Here is a 26,160-nt window from a genome sequence, read left to right as displayed (position 1 = left end):
GTTTTTAAGACCTCCAGGCTAGAGGAGCAAGCATTAGCAGATTGATAGACTTTCTCCCAGTTTATAAACAAAAATAGACTAGGCGCTAGTAGCTATATTTGAAAAATGACATATATATATATATATATATATATATATATTTCTCTAACGTCCTAGTGGATGCTGGGGACTCCGTAAGGACCATGGGGAATAGACGGGCTCCGCAGGAGACAGGGCACTTTAAGAAAGAATTTGGGTTCAGGTGTGTTATGGCTCCTCCCTCTATGTCCCTCCTCCAGACCTCAGTTTGAATCTGTGCCCGGACGAGCTGGGTGCTACTTAGTGAGCTCTCCTGAGCTTGCTAAAAATAAAGTATTTTGTTAGGTTTTTTATTTTCAGAGAGATCTGCTGGCAACAGGCTCTCTGCTACGTGGGACTGAGGGGAGAGAAGCAGCCCTACTCACTGAAGATAGGTCCTGCTTCTTAGGCTACTGGACACCATTAGCTCCAGAGGGATCGTACACAGGATCGCACCCTTGGTCGTCCGATCCCGGAGACGCGCCGACGTCTCCCTCGCAGAGCCAGAAGACAGAGTCAGAAGCAAGAAGACGTCGAAATCTGCGGCAGAAGACTCCAGTCTTCATATGAGGTAGCGCACAGCACTGCAGCTGTGCGCCATTGCTCCCACACTAAACCCACACACTCCGGTCACTGTAGGGTGCAGGGGGGGGGGGGGGGGGGGCCTGGGCAGCAATTAGAGACCTCTTTGGCAAAAGTTTGCATAATATACAGTTGGGCACTGTATATATGTATGAGCCCCCGCCAAAATTGTACATAAAAGCAGGACAGAAGCCCGCCGTCGAGGGGGCGGGGCTTCTTCCTCAGCACTCACCAGCGCCATGTTTTTTCTCCACAGCACCGCTGAGAGGAAGCTCCCCAGTCTCCCCTGCAGTTACATGGTAGAAGAGGGTAAAAAGAGAGGGGGGGCACATAATTAGGCGCAAAAATCAATATATAACAGCAGCTACTGGGTTAACATTAAGTTACTGTGTTATTCCTGGGTTAATAGCGCTGGGGTGTGTGCTGGCATACTCTCTCTCTGTCTCTCCAAAGGGCCTTATGGGGGAATTGTCTTCAGATGAGCATTCCCTGAGTGTGTGGTGTGTCGGTACGTGTGTGTCGACATGTCTGAGGTAAAAAGCTCCCCTAAGGAGGAGATGGAGTAAATATGTGTGTGAGAGGGTGTCTCCGTCGACAACGCCGACACCTGTTTGGATATATGTAATTAAGTGCTAAGGTGAATTCATTGCACAAAAGATTAGAGAACAGACAGGAAATCTACCCATGACTGTCCCTATGTCGCAGAGACCTTTATGCTCACTATCCAAAATAATAGACACTGATATCGACATGGAGTTTGACTCCAGTGTCGACTACGATAATGCAAAGTTACAGCCAAAATGGCAGAAAAGTATTCAATATATGATTATTGTAATAAAAGATGATTTGCATATCACTGATGACTCATCTGTCCCTGACACAAGGGTACACATGTTTAAGGGGAATAAAGCTGAGGTAAATTTCCCTCCTCTCATGAGGAAAAAGAGTGGGAATCTCCAGACAAGAGACTGCAGTTTCCCACAAAGAATTCTCAGCCAGCATCCTTTCCCCACTAGGGCCAGGATATGATGGGAATCTTCCCCTAGGGTGTCACGTTTGCCTAAGAGGTAGCCCTGACGTAACAGCTATTCTCCGGGATCCTGCAGATAACGTGCACATTCTGGTACACTACTCAGACCGGCGACTGCTGTGGCAGCGTGGACAGGTACCTTATCAGCAGAGATTGAGACCCTAGTATGTATATAGATATATATATGTATATATATATAGATATATATATATATATATATATATATATATATATATACAGTATTTGCTGGCGTATAAGACTACTTTTTTGCCCTGAAAAACATGCCTCCAAGTGGGGGGGGTCGTCTTATACGCCGGGTGCACTTCAGTTGGGATAGACATAGCTGCCATAGTGGCCTTCCGATACTCGCCCGGTGCCCATAGTGGCCTCCCGATGCCCGCCCACCTCATTCTACATACCATCCAGTATCGCGCGGTATCCAGTGCGGCCGCAGCGGGTCACTAGTGCCAATTACAGGGAGATGCAGGGACTGGCCGGAGGCGCTGCAGTCGCGTTGTGGCCGTACAATGGTGACAATGACAGGTACTGTAATGGCACTAATACTAATGGCACTCATGTGAAACCGATAACAATAAATGCACACAGGGGTATACTTTTATACATTTTACAACTTTCTCCTCGCCCCCTCCCCCCTTCTTATGCATACCTTGATAAATACTCCCTATCCAAATCTCTTATCAGGTCATAATATACAGTATGTCACAAATCTGATGTTCTTTTACGTTTTATTTGGTGTGTGGAAGGGGGTAGTCTTATACGGCGAGTATATAACAAACTCTATATTTTGAGTGGAAATGTTGGAGGTCGTCTTATACGCCCAGTCGTCTTATACGCCGGCAAATACGGTATATATATATATATAGAGAGAGAGATATATATATTAAAGATGCTGTCTTAAGAGATATGTATATATATAAAACATGCCCAAAGAGACATGAGTATACTGGGTCCTAGAGTCAAAGCTATGTCGATTTCTGCTTGACGTGTCCTGTAGAATATGCAATGGACAGATGATGCCGACTTAAGAGGCATATGGAAGGCTGTGGATTGTGTGGAGAAGGGTCTCGGACCTGGTCTCCACAGCTATAGCTGGTAAGTCTGATATTTTGCCTTATATTCCTGCACAGCCTAGGAAAGCACGACATTATCAAATGCAGCCTTTCGAATAAAGAAACAAGAAAGTCCGAGGTGCGTCCTTTCTTGCCAGAGGCGGGGGGCAGAGAAAAGAAGCTGCACAACACAGCTAGTTCCCAGGAACAGAAGTCCTCCCCGGCCTCTACAAAAATCCACCGCATGTCGCTCGGGCTCCACAGGCGGAGCTAGGCCCGGTGGGGGCACGCCTTCGTAAGTTCAGCCACAAGTGGGTTCACTCCCTGTTAGATCCCTGGGCAATAGATATTGTGTCTCAGGGATACAAGCTGGACTTTGAGAAGATGCCCCCTCACCGACGGCCCTGCCGGCTTCCCCCCACGAGAGGGAAACAGTGTTAACTGCAATTCACAAATTGTATCTTCAACAGATGGTGGTCAAGGTTCCCCTCCTTCAACAAGGAGGGGGTTATTATTCGACCATGTTGCAGTCCCGGAACAAGGCGGTTCGGTCAGACCCATATTGAATTTAAAATCCCTGAACATATACCTGAAAAGATTCAAGTTCAAGATGGAATCGCTAAGAGCGGTCATTGCAAGCCTGAAAGGGGGAGATTTTATGGTGACTCGGGACATAAGGGATGCATACCTTCATGTCCCCATTAATCCACCTCTTCAGGCGTACCTCAGAATTGCGGTACGGGATTGTCATTACCAATTTCAGACGTTGCCGTTTGGTCTCTCCACGGCCTTGAGAATATTCACCAAGGTAATGGCGGAAATTATGGTGCTCCTGCGGAAGCAAGGTGTCACTTTTATCACGTACTTGGACGATCTCCTCATAAAAGCGAGATCAAGAGAGCAGTTGCTGAACAGCGTGTCACTTTCTCTGGAAGTGTAACGGTAACACGGCTGGATTCTATATATTCCAAAGTCGCAGTTGGTTCCTACAGCTCATCTGCCTCTCCTAGGCATGATCCTAGACACAGACCAGAAAAGGGTTTATCTCCTGATAGAGAGAGCTCAGGAGCTCGTGACACTGGTCAGGAATCTATTAAAACCAAAACAGGTGTCAGTGCATCACGGCACTCGAGTCCTGGGAAGGAGGGTGGCATCATACGAGGCCATTCCCTTCGGCAGGTTCCATGCGAGGACCTTCCAATGGGACTTGCTGGACAAGTGGTCCGGATCACATCGGTTAATCACCCTATCCCCCAGGGCCAGGGTGTCTCCTGTGGTGGCTGCAGAGTGCTCACCTTCTCGAAGGTCGCAGATTCTGCATTCAGGACTGGGTCCTGGTGACCACGGATGCAAGCCTCCGAGGGTGGGGGGCAGTCACACAGGGAAAAAACTTCCAAGGTCTGTGGTCAAGTCAGGAGACTTTCCTTCACATCAATATCCTGGAACTAAGGGCCATATACAACGCCCTACGTCAAGCGGAGACCCTGCTTCGCGACCAACCGGTTCTGATTCAGTCAGACAACATCACCGCAGTGGCTCATGTAAACTGCCAAGGCGGCACAAGAAGCAGGGTGGCGATGGCGGAAGCCACCAGAATTATTCGCTGGGCAGAGAATCACGTAAGAGCACTGTCAGCAGTGTTCATTCCGGGAGTGGACAACTGGGAAGCAGACTTCCTCAGCAGGCACGACCTCCACCCGGGAGAGTGGGGACTTCATCAAGAAGTCTTCACGCAGATTGCAAGTCGGTGGGAACTGCCACAGGTGGACATGATGGATTCCCGACTCAACAAAAAGCTACAGAGGTATTGCGCCAGGTCAAGAAACCCTCAGGCGATAGCTGTAGACGCACTAGTGACACCGTGGGTGTTCCAGTCGGTCTATGTATTCCCTCCTCATCCTCTCATACCCAAGGTGCGGAGAATCATAAGAAAAAGAGGAGTGAGAACAATACTCATTGTTCCGGATTGGCCAAGAAGGACTTGGTATCCAGATCTGCAAGAAATGCTCACAGAGGACCCGTGGCCTCTGCCTCTAAGACAGGACTTGTTGCAACAGGGGCCCTGTCTGTTCCAAGACTTACCGCGGCTGCGTTTGACGGCATTGCGGTTGAATGCCGGATCCTAGCAGAAAAAGGCATTCCGGATGAGGTTATTCCTACGCTGATAAAGGCTAGGAAGGACGTGACGGCTAAACATTATCACCGTATATGGCGAATATATGTTGCTTGGTGTGAGGCCAGGAATGCCCCTACGGAGGAACTCCAGCGGGGCCGTTTCCTTCACTTCCTACAGTCGGGAGTGACTTTGGGCCTGAAATTGGGTTCCATTAAGGTCCAGATTTCAGCCCTATCCATTTTCTTTCAAAAAGAACTGGCTTCTCTTCCTGAAGTTCAGATGTTTGTAAAGGGAGTGATGCATATTCAGCCCCCTTTTGTGCCCCCAGTGGCACCTTGGGAGCTTAATGTGGTGTTGAGTTTCCTGAAGTCACACTGGTTTGAGCCACTCAAAACGGTGGAGTTAAAATATCTCGCGTGGAAGGTGGTCATGCTATTAGCCTTGGCTTCGGCTAGGCGTTTGTCAGAATTAGCGGCTTTGTCACATAAAAGCCCCTATCTGGTTTTCCATATGGACAGGGCAGAATTGCGGACCCGTCCACAATTTCTGCCAAAAGTGGTGTCATCTTTTCATATGAACCAACCTATTGTGGTGCCTGTGGCTACTCGTGACTTGGAGGATTCCGAGTTACTAGATGTGGTCAGGGCTTTGAAGGTTTATGTAGCCAGAACGGCTAGAGTCAGGAAAACTGAGTCGCTGTTTATCCTGTATGCATCCAACAAGCTGGGTGCTCCTGCTTAAAAGCAAACTATTGCTCGCTGGATCTGTAACACGATTCAGCAGGCTCATTCTGCGGTTGGATTGCCGCTTCCAAAATCAGTAAAAGCCCACTCCACAAGGAAGGTGGGCTCTTCTTGGGCGGCTGCCCGAGGGGTCTCGGCATTACAGCTTTGCCGAGTGGCTACTTGGTCAGGTTCAAACACTTTTGCAAAGTTCTACAAGTTTGATACCCTGGCTGAGGAGGACCTTGTGTTTGCTCATTCGGTGCTGCAGAGTCATCCGCACTCTCCCGCCCGTTTGGGAGCTTTGGTATAATCCCCATGGTCCTTACGGAGTCCCCAGCATCCACTAGGACGTTAGAGAAAATAAGATTTTACTTACCGGTATATCTATTTCTCGTAGTCCGTAGTGGATGCTGGGCGCCCGTCCCAAGTGCGGACTACTTCTGCAATGCTTGTATATAGTTATTGCTTAAATAAGGGTTATGTTTGGTTGCATCAGGGTTGATCTGATGCTCCGTTGTTGTTCATACTGTTAACTGGGTAAATTTATCACGAGTGATACAGTATGATTGGTGTGACTGGTATGAGTCTTGCCCTGGAATCCAAAATCCTTTCCTTGTACTGTCAGCTCTTCCGGGCACAGTTTCTCTAACTGAGGTCTGGAGGAGGGATATAGAGGGAGGAGCCAGAACACACCAGAATCCAAATTCTTTCTTAAAGTGCCCTGTCTCCTGCGGAGCCCGTCTATTCCCCATGGTCCTTACGGAGTCCCCAGCATCCACTACGGACTACGAGAAATAGATTTACCGGTAAGTAAAATCTTATTTTTATATTTATATATATATATATATATATATATATATATCTCTCCTATATATTAGGCCAAATCTGTGACTCTGTGCCTGGCCGTAACGCTGGGTGGAGTCACAGCGCTGGGCGGAGGCAACGGCCTCTGCCCTGTGCCAGCACACCACTAGGGAGGCGGACACAATCACCAGGGAACAGCCGCCACTGGACGGACGCCCCACCGTGCCCGGTCACACAAGAGCCGGATTAAGGGGAGTGGGCCCAGTACCCCGGGACCCGCTAATTTATGGGGCCCCTCAGCCGGAGCTCTGTCCCCATTCAGGTTTCCCGGGGCAGGAGGGATCCACGCTGCCGGGGGCGGAGTGCGGCCTGTGCATGCACAGCCCGAACTCCGCCCCCGGTAGCATGGATCCCTCCTGGCCCGGCAACCTGGTGTCCTCTCTCCCTGCTGCAGCGCGGCACCCACAACACCTCACACCAACCTTCCACATCCCCCTAGTCTCCCCCCCCCCCCCCCAGACACACACCCCAATACCCTACACAACCCACCCCACGTAGACATCCCTCAGCCATGGCACCTTTGTTCCACCAAGTGGAACACCTCCTCTCCCTTCCCCCAAACCTCACTCCTAGCCCAAAGTATACAGTGTCTGGACCACATCCACCGTCCAGCCTCACTCTGGTCACCCACCAATCACAGCATCTTCGGCCCAGCCAGCCGAATCCATGTACACCTTCCCACAACACACTCCGTCACCCACAGTCCCTTCACCCCCTCCACAATACAGCACAAAACCACCCAAAATCACATACAACATCTACCCCTAACCGTAAACCACATACACCTCATTTGTGTATCTGGCACTATGGGGGCACTTTTGTATCTGGCACTGTGGGGACACTAGTGTATCTGGCACTGTTGGGGGCTTTTGTGTATCTGGCACTGTGAGATTTTTACTGAGAGTATATTTTCTTTGGGATCCTTGTATATTATGATTTCGCATGCGTGCTAAAGGATGCTGGGGGTGCTTCAAGAACCATGGGGTATAGACGGGATCCGCAGGAGACATGGGCACACTATAAGACTTTGAATGGGTGTGAACTGGCCCCTCCCTCTATGCCCCTCCTCCAGACTCCAGTTAGATTCTGTGCCCAGTGAGACTGGATGCACACTGAGGAGCTCTCCAGAGTTTCTAAAAAAAAAAGACTTAGTTAGGCTTATTATTTTCAGGGAAACCTGCTGGCAACAGGCTCCCTGCATCGTGGGACTGAGGGAAGCAGACCTACTTCTCTGAGTTCAAGGGCTCTGCTTCTTAGGCTACTGGACACCATTAGCTCCAGAGGGTCCGATCACTTGGTGCGCCTAGCTGCTCGTTCCCGGAGCCGCGCCGTCACCCCCCTTGCAGAGCCAGAAGACAGAAGCCGGGTGAGTAAAAGAAGAACAGAAGACTTCAGTGACGGCAGTAGACGGCTTTTGAGGTACCGCGCAGCGGGCGCGCTGTGCGCCATGGTCCCACATACAGGACGGCACTACAGGGTGCAGGGCACAGGGGGGGCGCCCTGGGCAGCATAAAAGCCTCAAATAGCACTGGCAGAAGTGTATGAAGTGCCTAGACACTAATTACAGACCTCCGCCAGTATAAATATGTAACATTAAGCGGTACTGAAGCGCGCCATTAAGGGGGCGTGGCTTAGCCCTCACAGCTCTGACCAGCGCCATTTTATCTTCACAGAAGCTACAGAGACGCTATGCCTGGCCTCCCATACTACTGTACAAGTAACAGGGTGCAAAACGGGGGGGTGCACAAGAGATTTGGTGCTAATTATTTAAAAGTAAAAGCGCTAACAGGTCTGGGCAGTGTTTTACTAGCTTCAGAACCGGGATAGGCGCTGGGTTGTGAGCTGGCAGAACTCCCTCTGTGTTTCTCTAACAGGCTTTGTTGTGGGTCTGTCTCCTATAGCCCCAGTGTGGTTGTGGGTGTCGGTACGTGTGTGCCGACATGTCTGAGGCTGAGTGCTCTTCCCAGGAGGAGGCAGGAGTGGGGACAGAAAAGACTGTGAGAGTGATGATTTTGTAAATATGTTGAGTGTTCTGACTGCAAATGTGGCTCGGTTGACTAAGATTTGATAAATCTGAGTCTAAGAACCAGACATGGAGGAAATTCATGGAGGATGCATTGTCACAAACTCAGACCCCTTCGGGGTCATAGAAACGTGCATTTACCCAGATAGCAGATACGGATACCGACACGGACTCTGATTCCAGTATCGACTATAGTGATGCCAGATTGAATCCTAAACTGGTTAAGAGCATTCAGTGCTTGATTGTGGCAATAAAAGAAGTGTTCCATGTAACAGAGGACCCTGCTGTTCCTGATACTAGGGTCTGTATGTATAAAGGAAAGAAACCTGAGGTGACGTTTCCTCCCTCTCATGAACTGAACGCTCTTTTTGAAAAGGCTTAGGAAAATCCTAACAAGAAGGTACAGGTTCCCAAAAGAATTCCAGTGGCATATCCGTTTCCTTTTGGAGACAGGGAAAAGTGGGAGTCAACCCCCTATGGTAGACAAAGCTTTATCGCATCTGTCCAAAAAGGTGGCGCTTCCGTCTCCTGAAACGGCAGCCCTAAAGGATCCTGCGGATCGTAAGCAGGAAAATACACTAAAATCCATTTATGTCACTACGGGTTCGCTACTCAGGCCTGCCGTTGCTTCGGCATGTGTGAGTAGCGCTATTGAAAAGTGGGCAGATAACTTGTCAGGGATAGCGTGCTTTTGACTCTGGGTCATATCAGGGACGCTGCAGCATATTTAAAAGAAGCTGTAAGGGATATTGGCCTTTTGGGATCAAGGGCCAATGCCATGGCAGTCTCAGCTAGGAGAGCATTGTGGATTCATCATTGGAATGCTGATGCTGACTCTAAGAAGGCGATGGAGTCGTTACCGTTTAACGGTAGTGTCTTGTTTGGTGACGGCCTCACTGACCTGGTATCTACGGCTACCGCGGGTAAGTCGTAATTTTTACCTTATGTTCCTGCACAACAGAAAAAAACGCCCCACTATCAGATGCAGTCCTTTCGGCCCAATAAATACAAGAAAGGACGAGGGTCCTTCTTCCTTGCTGCGAGAGGAAGGGGAAAAAGGTCACAGGCTGTGGCAAGTTCCCAATAGTCCTCTCCGGCTTCTACCAAATCCACCGCATGACACTGGGGCTCCTCTGCGGGAGCCCGCACCGGTGGGGGCACGTCTCAAACTTTTCAGTCAGGTCTGGGTGCATTCGGACCTGGATCCTTGGATATTAGAGATAGTAACCCAAGGGTACAAATTAGAGTTTCAAGACGTGCCCCCGCACCGATTTTTCAAATCGGCCTTGCCAGCTTCTCTTCTAGAAAGGGAGGTAGTATGCGCTGCAATACTAAAGCTGTGTCAAAATCAAGTCATTGTCACAGTACCCCCGTCACAACAGGGGGAAGGCTTTTATTCAAGCCTATTCGTGGTCCCGAAGCCGGATGGCTCAGTCAGACCGATTCTGAACCTAAAATCCCTCAATTTCTTTCTAAAAAAATTCAAATTCAAGATGGAATCTCTCCGAGCAGTGATCTCCTGTCTGGAGGAGGGGGAGTTTATGGTGTCGGTCGACATAAAGGATGCCTACTTACACGTTCCCATATATCCTCCACATCAGGCATACCTGAGGTTTGCTGTTCAGGATTGTCATTACCAATTTCAGACGTTGCAGTTTGGTCTGTCCACGGCTCCGAGGATTTTCACCAAGGTTATGGCGGAAATTATAGTTCTCCTGCACAAGCAGGGAATCACAATTATCCCATACTTGGACGATCTCTTCATAAAGGCGAGAACCAAGGAGCAATTGCTGAAAAATGTTGCGCTTTTACTGACGATTCTGCAACAACATGGTTGGCTCCTAAACATGCCAAAATCACAGTTGGGACCGACGACACGGCTGTCGTTCCTGGGTATGATTCTGGATACAGATTTACAGAGAGTTTTTCTTCCAGTGGAAAAGGCTCTGGAAATACAGAACATGGTAAAATAGATTCTGAAACCAGCAAAAGTGTCAGTTCTTCAATGCACTAGGTTGCTGGGGAAGATGGTGGCGGCCTACGAGGCCATTCTGTATGGCAGGTTCCATGCCAGGTTGTTTCAGTGGGACCTGTTGGACAAGTGGTCCGGGTCTCACATGGACATGCACTGGAAAATAATCCTATCTTCCAGGACCAGGATCTCCCTTCTGTGGTGGCTGCACAGTTCTCACCTTCTAGAGCGACGCAGGTTCGGGATTCAGGATTGGATCCTGGTGACCGCAGATGCAAGCCTTCGAGGCTGGGGAGCAGTCACACGGGAGAAATTTTCAGGGAAAATGGTCAAGCCAGGAAGCTTGTCTGCACATAAACATTCTGGAATTAAGGGCCATTTACAACGGCATTTTGCAAGCAGAACATCTTCTTCGCGGTCTGCCCGTCTTGATTCAGTCAGACAACATAACAGCAGTGGCATACATAAACCGCCAGGGCGGAACAAAGAGCAGAGCGGCGATGGGCGAGGCCACGAAAGTTCTTCGCTGTGCGGAAAGACATGCAAGCGCTCTGTTAGCGATCTTCATTCCGGGAGTGGACAACTGGGAAGCAGACTTCCTCAGCAGACACGATCTCCATCCAGGAGTGTGGGGTCTTCATCAAGAGGTCTTTGCAGAAGTGACAAGTTGTTGGGGAATTCCTCAAATAGACATGATGGCGTCCCGCCTCAACAAGAAACTTCAGAGATATTGTTCCAGGTCAAGGGACCCTCAAGCAATAGCGGTGGACGCCCTAGTGACACCGTGGGTGTTTCCGTCGGTCTATGTGTTCCCTCCACTTCCACTCATTCCAAAGGTGATAAAGATGATAAGAAGAACAAGGGTTCAGGCGATACTCATTGTTCCGGATTGGCCAAAAAGGGCCTGGTATCCAGATCTTCAGGAGTTGCTCATAGAAGATCCCTGGCCTCTTCCTCTACGGGAGGACCTGTTACAACAAGGGTCGTGCGTGTATCAAGACTTACCGCAGCTGCGTTTGACGGCATGGTGGTTGAACGCCAAATCCTATCCCGAAAGGGTATTCCCAGTGAAGTCATTCCAACACTTCTTCAGGCTAGAAAAGAAGTAACGGCAAAGCATTACCACCGTATTTGGAGGAAATGTGTGTCTTGGTGTGAATCCAAGAAGGCTCCTACGGAAGAATTTCAGCTGGGGCATTTACTCCATTTTTTGCAAGCAGGTGTGGATGCGGGCCTAAAGTTAGGCTCCATTAAAGTACAAATTTCGGCCTTATCAATCTTCTTTCAGAAAGAATTTGCCTCCCTTCCAGAAGTTTAGACCTTCGTGGAGGGCATGCTGCATATCCAACCTCCATTTGGGCCTCCTGTGGCACCGTGGGATCTTAATGTGGTATTACAGCTTCTGCAATCTCATTGGTTTGAACCTTTGCGTAAGGTTCAGTTAAAAATCCTTACTTGGAAAGTAGTCATTTTGTTGGCCTTGGTGTCTGCAAGGCGGGTGTCTGAGTTGGCGGCTTTGTCTCACAAAAGCCCCCATTTAATCTTCCATGCTGATAGAGTGTAGTTGAGAACTTGTCAGCAATTTCTGCCAAAAGTGGTTTCATCATTTCACGTGAACCAGCCTATTGTGGTGTCAGTGGCTACTGACGCCTTGGCGGAATCGAAGTCTCTCTATGTGGTCAGAGCTTTGAAAATCTATGTTGCCAGAACGGCTCAGATTAGGAAAACAGGCTCTGTTTGTCCTGTGGGCTCCGAACAAGATTGGGGCTCCTGCTTCTAAGCAGACTATTGCGCACTGGATCTGTAATAAGATTCAGCAGGCTCATTCTACAGCTTACCGAAATCAGTGAAGGCCCATTCTACCAGAAAGGTGGGCTCGTCCTGGGCGGCTGCCCCGGGGGGTCTCGGCATTACAACTTTGCCGAGCTGCTACTTGGTCGGGATCAAACACCTTTGCGAAGTTCTACAAGTTTGATACCCTGGCTAAGGAGGACCTCTTGTTTGGTCAGTCGGTGCTGCAGAGTCATCCGCACTCTCCCGCCCGTTCTAGAGCTTTGGTATAACCCCATGGTTCTTAAAGCATCCCCAGCATCCTCTAGGACGTGTGAGAAAATAGGATTTTAATACCTACCGGTAAATCCTTTTCTCTTAGTCCGTAGAGGATGCTGGGTGCCCGTCCCAGTGCGGGCAGTATCTGCAGTTTGGTTATGGTTACGCTCATGTTGAGTTAAGTTCAGTCAGTCTGTGACTGATGTTGGTCATGCCGTTGCATGCGTTGTTGTTGAATGCCATGTTGTACGGCGTGTTTGAGGTGTGAGCTGGTGTGTATCTCACCTTAGTTTAAAAACATTAAATAAATCCTTTTCCTCGAAATGTCTGTCTCCCTGGGCACAGTTACTAAAACTGGAGTCTGGAGGAGGGGCATAGAGGTAGGGGCCAGTTCACACCCATTCAAAGTCTTATAGTGTGCCCATGTCTCCTGCGGATCCCGTCTATACCCCATGGTTCTTGAAGCATCCCCAGCATCCTCTACGGACTAAGAGAAAAGGATTTACCGGTAGGTATTAAAATCCTATATTTTTGGGGAATGGGCTGTATACCTTTTAGATTTGTTATACAACGAATAACTATTGACTGGTGTGTATTAATACATCAATGGTGGAAAATTCCTAGATTGTGAATATCAAAATCCACCTTAGAGACTTATATTACAAGTAACTAGTTATTCATATCTGCTAAAACATCAGAGCCTGATTCATACCTGATCGCTGCTGTGCATTTTCGCACAGCGAGCACTCATGTACTAACTGTGCATGCGTATGCACCGCAAAGCACACACGCATCGGACAACAACTAAGGGCATCACCGGTTAGTGATGGGATGGTGCGAAAAATCCGATCGCATGGGCGTTTGCAAGGTGATTGACAGGAGGAGGCTGGCTGTGGGTGGTAACTGACCGTTTATTGGAAGTGTCCGGAAAAACGCAGGCGTGCCCAAGCGTTTTGAGGGAGGGTGTCTGATGTCCGCTCTGGCCCTGATCAGCCTTTCATCCCACTGTAGGAGTAAAGGTCCATGCACACTAGACAACGTCACTCTATGAGCGATGTCGTCTAGTGTTTCCCCTCCCGGGCCAGGATGTCGGCCCATACACACTGAGCGATATGACCATTCATATCGCTCAGTGATGTCACACAGTCGCCGGCCGCGCATGCAGCTCATGGACGACAGTCCAGATTTAGTTTGCATGCACTGCCGACAATAACAATTCTTGCCAACCCACGGGGCCACGCATCGGTAGTCGCTGGCAGCATATACACTTGCCGATAAAATGAGCGACGCCACTCAGGAAGTTGGAAAATTAGCGCCGTCGCTCATTTTATCGGCAAGTCTGTATGGGCCTTAAGTCCTGGGCTGTGCAGAGACACAGTGGATTTTTGCAGCTCGGCGTACACATGGGATCGCACACTTGCACGGCGAATTTACACTCCCCCTGGAGGCGGCGACTATCTGAACGCAGGACAGCAAAGTTAGCAGCAAAGCGATCAGGTCTGAATCACCCTCTTTGATCTTGACCGTCACATAATCCACCAATCCTAGCAGTGCAAAATGATTACCTGCAATTCATCCCAGATCCTGAGTCCATATTGTCCAGCTGGACCCAGACAATGATACCAGCTGTTGTAGCATGTGGTGTCCTCCATGTCCTTAACGCGTTTCTCTGCCTTGTAAGGTGCTCAGCAGCTTCCTCAGAAGTGTTAAGTACACTGAGGACACCACATGATTCACCAGCTGGTATCATTGTCTGGGTCCATGGAATTATCTGCACAGCTGCAAGTGAACACTCAAAGGGGCTGCGATATAGCACAGCACCAGCAGTCCGGAGGTGCTAAAGCACTGCATGCAAACGTGTGCTAATATATGGACGTTTGAGGAATAGGAATCATTCCATTTACTCAATATATCAGTAATAATACTTGGCCAGGAGTGCAAGTGAGAGGGGGGTAAGTAGAAGTTTCATTTCTCTAACGTCCTAGTTGATACTGGGAATTGAAGATTACCATGGGATATAGATCGGGTCCACTGGAACCTGGCACTTTAAGAAATTAAGTGTGTGCTGGCTTCTCCCCTTTATGCCCCTCCTAGCAGACTCAGCTTAGAAAAATGTGCCCAAGGAGCTGGGTGCATTCTGTTGCTCTCCAGAGAGTTTCTTCAGAAATTTATTTTAGTTTATTATTTTCAGGCACACTTGTTGGCAACCAGTCTGCCTGCGTCGTGGGACTTGGGGGGGGGGGGGGGGGGGAACCATCTTCCTCAAAGTTGATAGTTCGTATCCCCGCTGACAGGACACTGAGCTCCTGAGGTGATGTTTCTCATACCCCTCGGGTGTGAGCCCACTCCAGCAGCATGCCTCCACCCCCGCGAAGACGCGTTACGGTGAGCAAATGGCGGCATGAAGGGACAGTGTTCACCCAGCTACGGGCTGAGGTGCCCGCTGAGTACCCACACTGGCGATAACATGAAAAAACGGGCTGCATACTCACTTTTTATAATTATAACAGAGACGCCAGTATAAATATATTAGAGGGACCGTGCACCATTATGGGGGCGAGGCTTCCCGGAGAGCGAGACCAGCGGCTCTAAGGCGCCATTTCCTGTTGCTGCGGCTACTGTACATGCTTCATGTGGAGACTGCTCCTTCACAGGACCCACTGAATCACCAAAGATAACTGGTACCAGGAGGTTATAGTGAAGGGGGAGCACATTGTCAGCAGTTTCACCGCTGTGAGGTAAATGACACATAATATATACCAGGCGGGGCGCTGCTCCGACTGTGGTATTGTTTGCTTGTCCAAAACTCCCTCTCTGTGTCACTCCATTCAGGATTGTCTGAGATAAGTGTGCTGGCTCTATAATACTGCACTGTGTTTTCTTTCTTAAACTCTTTTCTGCAAAAGCATGTCTGCTAATAAGTCTGTGTGTACTTCATGCAAGGCTAGGTTTACACCTTCCTCACAGGGATCACTTATGTGTACCCAATGCTCACTACCTTCACAGGGTAGTGCGGTGCAGGAACCTGAGTGGTTGGATTAATTTAAAAATATGATTACAAACATAATTCTGAGTTAGCTATGGCTAAACAAGAGAGGCAAACCCTGAAACAATCTATCGACATGTTCATGTTAACTGCTACTGACTATAGACAGGTTTCTCAGCTCCCCCTGTTGGTCTCTCATAAACGCACTCTCTCACAGATATTGCAGTCTGATTCTGAATTAGGTGAGTATGAGTTAGAGGAGGACGAGGATAATTCCCTGTCCTCTGGAGTTGAGACCCTAATATCTGCTATTAGGGAGGTTCTCAATATACCACCAGATAAGGAAGCAGAACCTACAGAGGAATTGCATTTTAACGTAAAACCAAGTTCCTCTGCAACTTTCCTAGTTTCTGAGGAATTAGATTTCCTGGCAAAGGCAGCATGGTTAAATCCTGACAAGAAATGTATTACTCCTAAATGGGTACTAAATTAATTTCTCTGATGTCCTAGTGGATGCTGGGAACTCCGTAAGGACCATGGGGAATAGACGGGCTCCGCAGGAGACTGGGCACTCTAAAAGAAAGATTAGGTACTATCTGGTGTGCACTGGCTCCTCCCTCTATGGCTGTGCCCGGCCAGAGCTGGGTGCTCCTAGTGGGCTCTCCTGAGCTTGCTAGAAAAGAAAGTATTTGTTAGGTTTTTTATTTTCAGTGAGATCTGCTGGCAACAGACTCACTGCTACGTGGGACTGAGGGGAGAGAAGCAAACCTACCTGCTTGCAGCTAGCTTGTGCTTCTTAGGCTACTGGACATTATTAGCTCCAGAGGGTTCGAACACAGGGCCTGACCGTCCATTCCCGGAGCCGCGCCGCCGTCCCCCTTGCAGAGCCAGAAGACAGAAGAGAAGTGATGAAATCGGCGGCAGAAGACTCCTTTCTTCATTAAGGTAGCGCACAGCACTGCAGCTGTGCGCCATTGCTCCCACTGCACACCACACACTCTGGTCACTGTAGGGTGCAGGGGGGGGGGGGGGGGGGGGCGCGCCCTGGGCAGCAATTAGAGTACCTTTTGGCATAAAAAATTACATAATACAGTCTGTGACTGTATATGTGTAAAACCCCCGCCATTTTTCAGTCATAAACAGCGGGACAGAAGCCCGCCGCTGAGGGGGCGGGGCCTTCTTCCTCAGCACACCAGCGCCATTTTCCCTTCACAGCTCCGCTGGAAGCAGCTCCCCAGGCTCTCCCCTGCAGTATCCTGATACAAGAAGGGTAAAAAAGAGAGGGGGGGGCACATAAATTTAGGCGCAAATTAAGATATTTAAGCAGCTATTGGGTAAATCACTTTTTATAGTGTAAATCCCTGTGTTATATAGCGCTGTGGTGTGTGCTGGCATACTCTCTCTCTGTCTCCCCAAAGGACTTTGTGGGGTCCTGTCCTCAGTCTGAGCATTCCCTGTGTGTGTGCGGTGTGTCGGTACGGCTGTGTCGACATGTTTGATGAGGAGGGTTACGTGGAGGCGGAGCAGGGGCAGATAAGTGTGCTGTCGCCCCCGACCTGGCCAACACCTGATTGGATGGATATGTGGAAGGTCTTAACCAACAGTGTCAACTCCTTACATAAAAGGTTCGATGACGCAGCAGCCTTGGGACAGCCGGGGTCTCAGCCCGCGCCTGCCCAGGCGACTCAGAAGCCGTCAGGGGCTCAGAAACGCCCGCTGGCTCAGATGGTAGACACAGATGTCGACACGGAGTCTGACTCCAGTGTAGATGAGGATGAGACAAATGTACAGTCTACAAAGGCCATCCGATGCATGATTACTGCAATGAAAGATATATTGCACATTTCTGACATTAACCCGGTTACCACCAAGAGGGGTATTATGTTTGGGGAGAAAAAGCAGCCAGTTACTTTTCCCCCATCTGATGAATTAAATGAATTGTATGAAGAAGCGTGGAGTTCCCCTGATAAGAAACTGGTGATTTCTAAGAGGTTACTGATGGCGTACCCTTTCCCGCCAACGGATAGGTTACGTTGGGAAACATCCTCTAGGGTGGACAAGGCGCTCACACGCTTATCTAAAAAGGTGGCACTGCCGTCTCAGGATACGGCCGCCCTAAAGGAGCCTGCGGATAGAAAGCAGGAAGCTATCCTGAAGTCTGTGTATACACACTCTGGTACTCTACTGAGACCTGCAATTGCTTCAGCCTGGATGTGTAGTGCAGCAGCAGCATGGACTGATACCCTGTCAGACAACATTGATTCCCTCGACAGGGATACTGTTTTGCTAACCCTCGAACATATAAAAGACGTCGTCTTATATATGCGGGATGCCCAGAGGGACATTTGCCTGCTGGCATCTAGAATTAATGCAATGTCCATTTCTGCCAGGAGAGTATTATGGACTCGGCAGTGGACAGGTGATGCTGATTCTAAAAAACACATGGAGGTTTTGCCTTATAAGGGTGAGGAATTGTTTGGGGAAGGTCTCTCGGACCTCGTATCCACAGCAACAGCTGGGAAGTCGACTTTTTTACCTCAGGTTCCCTCACAGCCTAAGAAAGCACCGTATTATCAAGTGCAGTCCTTTCGGCCTCAGAAAGGCAAGCGGGTCAGAGGCGCATCCTTTCTGGGCAGAGGCAAGGGTAGAGGAAAGAAGCTGCACCAGGCAGCCAGTTCCCAGGAACAAAAATCCTCCCCTGCTTCCACTAAGTCCACCGCATGACGTTGGGGCTCCACAGGCAGAGCCAGGTGGGGGCGCGTCTCCGAAACTTCAGCAACCAGTGGGTTCGCTCACAAGTGGATCTCTGGGCTGTACAAATTGTATCTCAGGGATACAAGCTGGAGTTCGAGGTGACTCCCCCTCGCCGTTACCTCAAATCAGCCTTGCCAGCTGCTCCCAGCTGCTTGCCAGGTAGTACTGGTGGCAATTCACAAGCTGTACCTCCAGCAGGTGATAATCAAGGTCCCCCTCCTTCAACAGGGAAGGGGTTACTATTCCACAATGTTTGTGGTATCGAAACCGGACGGTTCGGTGAGACCCGTTCTGATTTTAAAATCCTTGAACACTTATATAAAGAAGTTCAAGTTCAAAATGGAATCGCTCAGGGCGGTTATTGCAAGCCTGGAAGAGGGGGATTTTATGGTGTCGCTGGACATCAAGGATGCTTACTTGCATGTCCCCATTTACCCGCCTCACCAGGAATACCTCAGGTTTGTGGTACAGGACTGTCATTACCAATTCCAGACGTTGCTGTTTGGTCTCTCCACGGCACCGAGAATATTTACCAAGGTAATGGCCGAAATGATGATACTCCTTCGGAAGAAGGGAGTTATAATTATCCCGTACTTGGACGATCTCCTCATAAATGCGAGGTCCAGAGAGCAGTTGTTGGTCAGCGTAGCACTCTCTCAGGAAGTGTTGCAACAGCACGGCTGGATTCTGAATATCCCAAAGTCGCAGCTGATTCCTGCGACGCGTCTACTTTTCCTGGGCATGATTCTGGACACAGAACAGAAGAAGGTGTTTCTCCCGATGGAGAAGGCCCAGGAATTGTCATCTCTGGTCAGGGACCTCCTGAAACCAAAACAGGTGTCTGTGCATCACTGCACGCGAGTCCTGGGAAAGATGGTGGCTTCTTACGAAGCAATTCCCTTCGGCAGGTTCCATGCAAGGATCTTTCAGTGGGATCTGTTGGACAAATGGTCCGGATCGCATCTTCAGATGCATCGGTTGATCACCCTGTCCCCAAGGGCCAGGGTGTCTCTGCTGTGGTGGCTGCAGAGTGCTCATCTTCTCGAGGGCCGCAGGTTCGGCATACAGGACTGGGTCTTGGTGACCATGGATGCAAGTCTCCGAGGATGGGGGGCAGTCACTCAGGGAAGAAACTTCCAAGGACAGTGGTCAAGTCTGGAGACTTCACTACACATAAATATACTGGAACTAAGGGCCATTTACAACGCCCTGAGTCAAGTGGAGCCCCTGCTTCGAAACAAACCAGTACTGATTCAGTCAGACAACATCACGGCGGTCGCCCATGTAAACCGCCAGGGCGGCACAAGAAGCAGGATGGCAATGGCAGAAGCCACAAGGATTCTTCGATGGGCGGAGAATCACGTGCTAGCACTGTCAGCAGTGTTCATTCCGGGAGTGGACAACTGGGAAGCAGACTTCATCAGCAGGCACGACCTCCACCCGGGAGAGTGGGGACTTCATCAAGAAGTCTTCACACAGATTGTAAATCGCTGGGAACTGCCACAGGTGGACATGATGGCGTCCCTCCTCAACAAGAAATGATTTCAGAGGACCCATGGCCTCTGCCTCTCAGACAGGACCTGTTACAGCAGGGGCCCTGTCTGTTCCAAGACTTACCGCGGCTGCGTTTGACGGCATGGCGGTTGAACGCCGGATCCTAACGGAAAAGGGCATTCCAGATGAAGTGATTCCTACGCTGATAAAAGCTAGGAAGGATGTGACAGCAAGCATTATCACCGCATATGGCGCAAATATGTTGCTTGGTGTGAGGCCAGGAAGGCCCCAACAGAGGAATTCCAGCTGGGTCGATTTCTGCACTTCCTACAGTCAGGGGTGACTAAGGGCCTAAAATTGGGGTCCATAAAGGTCCAGATTTCGGCCCTATCTATTTTCTTTCAAAAAGAACTGACTTCACTGCCTGAAGTTCAGACGTTTGTTAAGGGAGTGCTGCATATTCAGCCCCCTTTTGTGCTTCCAGTGGCACCTTGGGATCTTAACGTTGTGTTGGATTTCCTGAAATCACACTGGTTTGAGCCACTTTAGACCGTGGAGCTAAAGTATCTCACGTGGAAGGTGGTCATGCTGTTGGCCTTAGCTTCAGCTAGGCGTGTGTCAGAATTGGCGGCTTTGTCATGTAAAAGCCCATATCTGATCTTCCATATGGACAGGGCAGAATTGAGGACTCGTCCCCAATTTCTCCCAAAGGTGGTATCAGCGTTTCATTTGAACCAACCTATTGTGGTGCCTGCGGCTACTAGGGACTTGGAGGATTCCAAGTTGCTGGACGTAGTCCGGGCTTTGAAAATTTATGTTTCCAGGACGGCTGGAGTCAGGAAAACTGACTCGCTATTTATCCTGCATGCACCCAAAAAGCTGGGTGCTCCTGCTTCAAAGCAAACTATTGCTCGCTGGATCTGTAGCACGATTCAGCTGGCACATTCTGCGGCTGGACTGCCGCATCCTAAATCAGTAAAAGCCCATTCCACAAGGAAGGTGGGCTCTTCTTGGGCGGCTGCCCGAGGGGTCTCGGCTTTACGGCTTTGCCGAGCTACTACTTGGTCGGGTTCAAACACATTTGCTAAATTCTACAAGTTTGATACCCTGGCTGAGGAGGACCTTGAGTTTGCTCATTCGGTGCTGCAGAGTCATCCGCACTCTCCCGCCCGTTTGGGAGCTTTGGTATAATCCCCATGGTCCTTACGGAGTTCCCAGCATCCACTAGGACGTCAGAGAAAATAAGAATTTACTCACCGGTAATTCTATTTCTCGTAGTCCGTAGTGGATGCTGGGCGCCCGTCCCAAGTGCGGACTCTCTGCAATACATGTATATAGTTATTGCTTCACTAAAGGGTTATTGTTATGAGCCATCCGTTAAATGAGTCTCAGTTGTTGTTCATACTGTTAACTGGGTATGGTTATCACAAGTTGTACAGTGTGATTGGTGTGGCTGGTATGAGTCTTACCCTGGATTCCAAATCCTTTCCTTGTTGTGTCAGCTCTTCCGGGCACAGGAGGAGGGGCATAGAGGGAGGAGCCAGTGCACACCAGATAGTACCTAATCTTTCTTTTAGAGTGCCCAGTCTCCTGCGGAGCCCGTCTATTCCCCATGGTCCTTACGGAGTTCCCAGCATCCACTACGGACTACGAGAAATAGAATTACCGTGAGTAAATTCTTATTTTCCTTTTCCTATAGAGGATAGGAATATCTGGGAAAAACTTCAGACAGTGGATACGTCTGTGTCCAGGCTGTCACATAAAATTGTACTACCTGTACCTGGGGCCATTTCTCTCAAAGACCCTGCTGATCGCAAAATTGAAAACCACTCTTAAGTCTATTTTTTCTGCAGCAGATGTAGCCCAACGCCCTACCATAGTGTGTGGTTGGATTTCAAGAGCCATGGTAAAATGGTCTGATGTTCTTTTAAAGGGATTGCATACACTACCTCAGGAGGAGATAGTTACACTACAACATATCCAAGATGCTTCAAACTTCATCAGTGAGGCTGTTAAGGAACTGTGTATCATTAACGGCCGTACAACGGCTATGGCAGTATCGGCTCGCAGAGCCCTTTGTCTGCGACGTTGATTCTAAGAAAGGGGTAGAGAACCTTCCTTTTACAGGTGATGCCTTGTTTGGGGAAGAACTGAACAAGTGGATATCTCAGGCGACTGCAGGTAAATCTATATATCTGCCGTCTGCTGCTCCACCTGCTAGATGTCCCTATCCTGGGCCTTCTCTGCAGTCCTTTCGAGTGGCCAGATTTAGAGGCAGAGCCAGAGGTGCCTCCAATGCAGCTAGAGGAAGTCCCGCAAACCAGCAGCTGCTGGAACTTCGGAACAGGCCTCCGGATCCTTTTCCACAAAGCCCTCCGCATAACAGGTGACCCCAGCAACAAAGCGATTTTCAGGTAGGTGCTCGCCTTCAACACTTCGCCCACATATGGGCAGAATCCTGCCGGGATCCTTGGGTGAAGGATCTCGTATCCCACGGGTACCGGCTGGAATTCCAGGAGCTCCCTCCTCTAAGATTCTTCAGGTCGGGCTTCCCAGCTTCACCTATAGCAAGGGTTACCTTGCAAGAGGCAGTTCAAAAACTGTTTTCAGCAGGAGTTATTGTTCAATACCTCCTCAGCTCCAGACAAAGGGGTTTTATTCAAGCCTCTTTGTAGTCCCGAAACCGGACGGCTCTGTACAGCCGATCCTGAACCTCAAATCCTTGAACCCTTATCTTCGAGTGTTCAAATTCAAGATGAAATCACTGAGAGCAGTGATAGCAAGTCTGGAGGAGGGGGAGTTTCTGGTATCCCTGTATGTCAAGGATGCATGCCTGCATATCCCAATATGGCCACCTCATCAAGCGTTCCTCCGTTTCGCTGTACTGGACCAACACTTCCAGTTTCAGGCCTTACCCTTTGGTCTCTCCACAGCCCCAAGGGTATTTACAATGGTCATGACAGAGATGATGCTGCAATTGTGTATGATGGGTGTCAACATAATCCCGTACCTGGACGATCTCCTGTTAAAGGCTATGTCCCGGGAACAACTGCTGCGCAGCATCAACTTGACTACTCGTCTGCTTACGGATCACAGATGGGTCCTCAATTTCAAGAAATCTCACCTGGAAACCATCGCAGAGAATTCAGTTCCTGGAAATGATCCTGGATACGGAGTCTCAGAAGGTTTACCTTCCAATGGACAAGACCTTGACTATTCAGTCTATGGTCCGTTTGGTATTGAAACCACGCAGGATCTCAATCCTTTCGCTTGCTGGGCAAAATGGTAGCTTCTTGCGAGGCAATACAGTACGGCAGATTTAATGCGCGGCTATTTCAACTGGATCTGTTGGACAAATGGTTGGGTTCTCACCTACACATTCATCAAAGTATAAACCTGTAGCCGAAAGCAAGGATATCCCTACTATGGTGGCCACAAGTCTCCCATCTGGTGGAGGGTCGGAGTTTCAATACCCAGTCTTGGACTTTGTTAACAGCTGATGCCAGCCTCCAGGGTTGGGGTGCTGTGACTCAAGGGGCGCAGTTCCAGGAAAAATGGTTGTGTCAGGAATCTGCACTTCCAATCAACATCCTGGAACTCAGAGCGATTTACAATGCTCTCCTGCAAGCCTCATGCCTCCTTCGGAATCAGGCCATCCAGATGCAGTCAGACAACACCGGGGCAGTGGCGTACATCAATCGACAAGGAGGAACAAGAAGCAGGGCCGCAATGCAAGAGGTGTCAAGAATACTCCTCTGGGCGTAATAATAAATGTTCATTAAAAACACCTGTTTATCTAGCACTGAGTTCCTTTCTTTTCTCCCAGTTTACCTGCATACCCCGGGGCATAAGATCTGCGTCCCACTTATCTATGAAAGAGGGGTTCACACAGTAGAATGTTTTATGGCTTGATCCCCACATAGTGTATGTTTTTTGTTTAGCATTGCTCCGTTTGTCTCATTATGATTGATGCCTGCCATTAATTAAGATAAGGTCACCGTAAAATGAATGAATGGATCCACTATTACTACTTCTATCTCCAGTGGTGTCCTGTTTGTTTTTAATATGCTGTCTGCTCAGTGTCACTTCACTGCATGTCAGGTAAGTCTATTGGTTTAATGTTTCTTTTTTCAGGTATTTGATGTGCAGCGTAAGGTTACATACAAAAACCTTTCCAGTTGGTACCAGGAACTGAGGGAGTACCGTCCAGAAATTCCTTGCATTGTTGTGGCAAATAAGATAGATGGTGAGTAAATATCATGGTAGGATGCTTGTTCTCCTACTATCTGAGCTGGATCCGTCATTTATTTCCAATAGATTGTGTTGTGCTTTGTCTGTGTACATAGGGGGTCATTCCGAGTTGTTCGCTCGCAAGCTGCTTTTAGCAGCTTTACACATGCTAAGCCGCCGCCTACTGGGAGTGAATCTTAGCTTCTTAAAATTGCGAACGAAAGATTCGCAATATAGCGAAAAGACATCTCTGTGCAGTTTCTGAGTAGCTCGAGAGTTACTCGGCATCTGCGATCAGTTCAGTGCTTGTCGTTCCTGGTTTGACGTCATAAACACACCCAGCGTTCGCCCAGACACTCCTCCGTTTCTCCAGCCACTCCCGCGTTTTTCCCAGAAACGGTAGCGTTTTTTCGCACACACCCATAAAACGGCCAGTTTCCGCCCAGAAACACCCACTTCCTGTCAATCACATTACGATCACCAGAACGAAGAAAAAAACGTGAGTAAAAAACCTAACTGCATAGCAAATTTACTTTGCGCAGTCGCACTGCGGACATTGCGCATGCGCACTAAGCGGAAAATCGCTGCGATGCGAAAAAATTTACCGAGCGAACAACTCGGAATACCCCCATAGCCTGGTGCCTCTCCATACTTACTGGTTGTTTCTGAATACTGTCATTTATTCCCATACATTTTAGCTGACCTACGCGTGACGCAGAAAGGGTTTAATTTTTCTAAGAAGCACAGCCTGCCATTGTACTTTGTTTCAGCTGCTGATGGTACCAACGTAGTAAAGGTAATAAGACTTGCATGTGATCATTTATGTTGATAAATAATGATTGAATGTGTTACACTAAACTGTTACATTCACTTAGTAGGTCTCTATCATGCAGAAAATACTGTACTGTACATAGATTAGAACATCCTTTTGTATGACCATCCTTATACAAAAGTACATTAGAGAAGTTGTGGGCCAAATTTACTGTTAAGAGAATGAAAAAGGAGCATAAATGGAGCAATTTGCTCCTGGAACAAACCATTAAGTCATGTAAGGAGTGCAAATGTATTTATTGTTTTGCATGTAGGGGAAACACTAGCTTTTGCTTGTAGCAAACAAATACTTGTTAGCTTTGTTTTTACATTGAAATCTAGAATTAAGCTTGAACAAACCCCTTCCCCAGTGGTGGAACTAGTGTCGGTGCAATTGGTGTATTGCATCGAGGCCTGGCACTGTGAAGGCGCCCACAGCCACCGGCATTATAAAGAGTCACACTGACTCCTTGTATGCAGCTGCCAGCAGCTGTTCCGCCCGCTGCCAGTGCTGTGGTTCGTAAGGATAACACAGCGCAGCACATAATTGGGTCCCAGCCTGAGAGGGAGGAGGGGTCTTTCTTCCCTCTCCTGTCTTGAGCACGTCTGCCCCAAAAATGTGCCTGCTGCAGATTAAGGGTTAGGAGGGATTATCGCCTCACCTCTTGAGCGCCTCCTCCTCCGAAGAAAAGTTGTGCTGCTGATGATGTGTGCTGAGGTGCCTCTCTCTCAGCTCTTCGCTCCCCTTTCATACTTATATTCCACCCTGTCCCTTGACATCACCAGCGCCAAAAGTCAATGGGAGGAAAGCTGAGACACTCACTCATCTCCATGCGCAGCAGCTGCCCCGGATTGTACAAGCCACAGTGGTCAGGTAGGAAAAAAGCAATGCTAGAGTACTACTAAGTTGGGAAGTCCTCTCAGCCGTTCTTTCTCTCTGTCTCATTTTGCCTGTGGCCTCTTTCCTTCTTGGCTCCCCCTCTCACTCCCTCTGCCCTCTCACTTGCGCACTCTCTATCCCTCTGCCCTCTCACTTGCGAACTCTCTCTCCCTTGGCCCCTCGCTCTCTCGTTTATCTCTCCCCCCCCTCTCTCTACCTCCCTATCTCCCCCTCTCTCTCTCCATCCCCCATGTCTGTCCATGTCTCCCTTCTCTCTCTCCGTCCCCCCCTTCTCTCTCTTTCTCAGTCTCCCCCTCTCTCTACTCTCCCCCTCTCTCTACTCTCCCCTTCTACTTTCTGCCCCTCCTTCCTTTCTCGGTTTCCCGCTCTCCATTTCCGCCCCTCCCTCTCTCTCCCTCCCTCTGTCTCCTTTCACTTTTTCTCTCTGTTACCCTGCACCTCTCTTCCTTCCTCTTCATCACTCTCTCTCTCTCTCTCTCTCTCTCACACACACACTC

At 49.1% G+C, this 26,160-nt stretch overlaps 1 protein-coding gene across 3 annotated transcripts in view; it reads left to right on the top strand.

The window, feature by feature from the left end:
* RABL2B (RAB, member of RAS oncogene family like 2B) overlaps nucleotides 1-26,160 on the top strand; it is a 148,463-nt gene that overhangs the window by 95,668 nt on the left and 26,635 nt on the right. For all 3 annotated transcript variants that reach the window (XM_063926636.1, XM_063926637.1, XM_063926638.1), the window contains 2 exons: nucleotides 23,857-23,968; nucleotides 24,651-24,748. In XM_063926636.1, the coding sequence (XP_063782706.1) occupies nucleotides 23,857-23,968; nucleotides 24,651-24,748 (210 nt within the window). The remainder of the gene's footprint in view (nucleotides 1-23,856; nucleotides 23,969-24,650; nucleotides 24,749-26,160) is intronic.

Source organism: Pseudophryne corroboree, chromosome 6, assembly GCF_028390025.1.
Source record: "Pseudophryne corroboree isolate aPseCor3 chromosome 6, aPseCor3.hap2, whole genome shotgun sequence".
Lineage (NCBI taxonomy): Eukaryota > Metazoa > Chordata > Amphibia > Anura > Myobatrachidae > Pseudophryne > Pseudophryne corroboree.
This window is presented reverse-complemented; position numbering and strand designations above follow the sequence as displayed.